The following is a 4,534-nucleotide window of genomic DNA, read 5'->3' as shown; positions in this document are numbered from 1 at the left end:
GCAGCCAATCAATGATTCTCTCTCATCATTGATGTTTCTGTCTCTCTGTCTCTCTCCCTTCCTCTCTGAAATCAATAAAAGTATTTTAAAAAAATATGAAGCATGTACCTTGTGCTCATAAATGTAAAATCCTATCAGTTAGAATAAACAGAACCACTCAGATTTGCAAACAAATAAATGATCAGTGTGACTGAGGTTTATCAGGGAATTCCCATGAGAAAGTCTTGTTGGGACTTTGGTCCTGATAAAAGCAGAGCAAGAACTATTATCAATATTTCTCCTCCTTGACTCATGATTTAAAGGCAATGGCAATGGAACAAGCCCAGACAGAAAAAATCTAGGACACAGAAGGAATTTGTAGGAATTGATAGCGCTCTCTTTGAAGGATTGCTGACCTACAGAAAAGGGGCTAAGGAAATAGCGTTTTAGAACAGAAAGAACACTGGATTGAAAGTGAGTTGTGTTCTCACCCTGAATCTGTCACTAACTTGATGCCTGACCTTTGCCACACAAACCCCAGACCACCTTTAAATTTCATTTGCTTCATCTATAAAAGGTGGGGCTTGAATGATCTCTAGCAGCATTTCCTATCACATTTATGACTCTCCCACTGACAAGGACCAGATCTGCAGCTTTTAGGAAGAACGGATAGGTAGGGTGTCTAGGCAAGTAGATTAGCTTCCCTTGGATGTGCTGCAGTCAGAGTTGAAAATAGACGTGGTTGGCTTGCAGGGTTTTAAGAGTTGACTCTCCCTCAAGTTGTTTTTGGAGAAGTGAGTAAACTGAGCAGGGGACTAGCCCTTGGCACCTTGATATGAATTAAAGCACTCCTTCCCAGGACACGTTATTCCCACGTTGAAAGACTATCATACATAGCACACTGATTTTTCTAGAGCTAGACTTTTCCTGTCATATGTTGGGAAACTGTTAAAATAAATATACAAATCTGCAGTGCTTACATTGCCCTTTAGTATGTTGCTATTTTGCAGTGACAACTTGCACAGTTGTACTGACAGGATAGTAAGGAAAACATATGCATTGAATAGAAGCTAAATTAAAAGACCACCAAAGTCCCTTCCAATTCTAAAATACAGTCATTCTGAGATGCGGGATTGAAAGCCGCTACTGCTGCTGCCTTGGCTGTACTAGGATAAGAAAGACACAGTAGACAACCTGGACCAAGAAGGCATCCTTTGTGGCTTTGACTCATGGCAACAGGCCTTGGGTAGAATAAGACTGCAAAGGTAGGATTCTTTGCAGATGACTGAATAATTGCAAAAACCACAGCCAATATCACCCTTCTTATGATGTTTTCACTGTCATAGACATTCGATGTTCAAGATCAAGAAGCTAGTTGGAATTGATAGAAACAAAGTCATTGAGTACAATCTTGTATTTTCAAAAAAATATGGTTTACAAGAGGCATATACATTTCCAGTACTGACTACTAAATGGTGAGGTGGCTTCCAGAAGAAAGCCCATGGTTTGCTGCTGAAACACAGTAAGCAGGACGATACGTATCGGCTGGTATCACTCCACAAACTGGCCAGATGCTAACAGAGAGAGGGAATGCAGACTTCACTGAGAGATCCCATGAAGAATCACTAATTGGTTTATTGCAGCATTATTTACAATAGCCAAGACAAGAAAGGAACCTAAGTGTCCATCAATAGACAAGTGGATAAAGAAGATATGGTACATATACACAATGGAATATCACTCGGCCGTAAAGAAGAATGAAATCTTACCATTTGCAACAGCATGGATTAACCTAGAGGGTATTATGCTAAGTGCAATAAGACAGACAAAGACAAATACCATGTGATTTCACTTATATGTGGAATCTAAAGAACAAAATTTATGAAAAAATAAAATAGGTTCATAGTTACAGAGAACAAACTGATGGTTGCCAGAGGGGAGGGGGTGAGGGAGCTGGGTGAAAAGGTGAAGGGATTAAGAAGTACCTATTGGCAATTACAAAATAGTCATGGGGATGTACCACATAACAAATATAGTTAATAATCTTGTAATACTAAGTATGGTCCCAGGTGGGTACTAAACTTATGGGGGGAATCACTTCATAAGTTATATGTCTAACCACTATATTGTATACCTCAAACTAATATAATATTGAATGTCAACTGGAATTGAAAAATTTTTTAAATCACTAATTGAAAAAAAGATGAAGACTGACATGTCATCTTCAAAATTGCATTCATATTTTCAGAGTAACACAGCCCGTTTCACAGCATCTATAAATCTGTGTAAAGCTGTACATTTGAAGTAATGACCTTTATTTTTTTTTTTTACAGAGAATGCAGTAAAGGGGGTAAGTGACTTTTCTAAGATCACATGGCTAATTAGAAGTCAGGTCTAGGACAATAAGAATTCAAGTGTCCCACTCTGGCCAGTGTGGCTCCGTTGGTTGGAGCCTTGTCCCGTGCCCCGAAGGGTTGTGGGTTTGATTCCCAGTCTGGACACATACCCAGGTTACAGGTTCAATCCCTGGGCAGGGAGGGTACAGGAGGCAACTGATCAGTACTTTTCTCTTTCTCCCTTCCTCCTCTTCCCCCTTCCTCTCTCTCGAATTTATAAAAACATATCCTCAGGTGAGGATTTAAAAAAAAGAATTCAAGTGTCCCTACACCCTTCTGATGTCCTACCACACCTGAAAAATCACAAGGTCTGCAGCTTCCAGCTTCTTTTGTTCAGCCACAATATCTGGGCTCAGACGGCCTTCTTTATAAGCCAGAACAGACTCGGCAGGATACTTAAAGTTCTCAGGGTCCTTCAGTTTACCTGCAGAGAGGAAAAGGGGGGGGGGCGGGTGAGGCCTTGGGGCCAAGGTGGGACCAGAGAACCCACAGGCGAGAAGTTCCACAAAGACCTAACTAAAGGGGGAGCGGCTCCTACCTGTAATGTCCTTTCTGGAGATGACGGGATTGAAGTTCATGGCATACAGGTCTGACACAGTGACCCCCCATCCTTTCCTCTTCAGAGCCTCTACAGCAGCTTCCTTCATGGCATAGTTGAAGGATGTCCTCTCTGCGTGAGCCAGTACGATCAATGCTTTTCTGCCTATTTTGACACACCCAAAGCATATGGTAAAAAATAAGTTACCAGCCTATCAGATTGGCAAAACAACTTAGGACAAGCAACATCGAGGGCTATCAAGATTGTGGGAACACTGGCACATTGCCAGCGGGAATATCAACGGCCTCAGCCTTTAAGGAAGTTATTAGGCTGAAGCTCTTAAAATTGTAAAGGCACATAAACCTTTGATCTAGTCATCCAACTTCAAGGAATCTGTTCCCCAGACTGAAAGCATCAGGACACAGGAGCAAGGATGTGTACTGTACCATTCTTTCCATTGGCAAAAATCAGAAATAACCCTATTGTCTATTTTGGGGGGAGCATTTAAATAGATTATGGTACATACATACTACAGAATATTATGCTGTTAACCAGAATGAGCCCTAGCTGGTTAGGCTCAGTGGATAGAGCATCAGCCTGCAGACTGAAGGGTCCCAGGTTCAATTCCAGTCAAGGGCACATGCCCAGGTTTCGGGCTTGATCCCCAGTAGGGGGTATGCAGGAGGCAGCCAATCAATGATTCTCATCATTGATGTTCTCTCTCTCTCTCCTTTCCTCTCTGAAATCAAAAATATATTTTAAAAAAATAAAAAAGAATTAGTTAACAATATATACAGGGTCCCAGAAAGATATCCAGGATATATTAACTGATAAAATGAAGTGAATGTGAATCCATTTTTATTTTAAAAAAACCCACAAAACTACATATAGGTTGTCCCCAAAAAATGTAACATGCTTTAACAGCTGACACCTGTTAAGTGGGAATGAAATATCTATATATATAAAACCCTAATATGCAAATAGACCAAACAATGGAACTGAACAACCGGACAACCGGTCACTATGACGTGTGCTGACCACCAGGGGGCGTGCACGGAACATGGCAGGTGTCGGCAGCAGGTGGAAGAGCATAGAACATGGCTGGCATCGGCCGCGGCGGGATGGTGGAGCAGGTGAGTGGGGACGCCAGACACGGCAGGGCGCCAATAGCTGTCATTGGGGTGAGCCTCTGGTGGTTACTGAAAATTCTTTGCTCCCGCGTGTGCCGTGGTCCTGCCGGGTGCTCACACTTGTTGCCGGCGCTGGCCCCACTTGCATTTGCTATTGGCACCCGAGCCACCACTCACACCCGCTGCCGGTGCTGGAGCCGCTGCTCACACCCACTGCCAGCGCCGACCTCGCACCCGCTGCCAGCAGTGCCGGTCCCCTGATCACTCAGCGCCGTCAGCAGGTGCAAATGGTGGCTGCAGCCCGGATTGTCCCCTAGGGCTTCTCCACCTCCCCCTGCTCCTGAAGGGTGATCAGGGCAGCAGATGCAGCTCACACCCGCTGAGGGTGCAGAGCGATTGGGGCTGGCGCCAGCAGTGCATGGGAGCGGCGGCAGGAGCGGGGCTGCCAGCAGACAGGGTACCGGGGGCTGTGGCGGGAGGGGCCCGGGGGG

General features: G+C 44.2%; 1 protein-coding gene across 2 annotated transcripts in view; it reads right to left on the bottom strand.

Moving 5' to 3' along the window:
- Positions 1-4,534, bottom strand: part of NQO1 (NAD(P)H dehydrogenase, quinone 1) — a 12,765-nt gene that overhangs the window by 5,725 nt on the left and 2,506 nt on the right. For both annotated transcript variants that reach the window (XR_001359639.1, XM_014529185.1), the window contains exons 2-3: positions 2,914-3,078; positions 2,669-2,799 (exon numbers count right to left, since the gene is read on the bottom strand). Coding sequence is in view for 1 of the 2 variants with exons in the window: in XM_014529185.1 (XP_014384671.1) it covers positions 2,669-2,799; positions 2,914-3,078 (296 nt within the window). In the remaining variant the exon portion in view is untranslated. The remainder of the gene's footprint in view (positions 1-2,668; positions 2,800-2,913; positions 3,079-4,534) is intronic.

Source organism: Myotis brandtii, unplaced genomic scaffold (genome assembly GCF_000412655.1).
Source record: "Myotis brandtii unplaced genomic scaffold, ASM41265v1 scaffold670, whole genome shotgun sequence".
NCBI lineage: Eukaryota > Metazoa > Chordata > Mammalia > Chiroptera > Vespertilionidae > Myotis > Myotis brandtii.
This window is presented reverse-complemented; position numbering and strand designations above follow the sequence as displayed.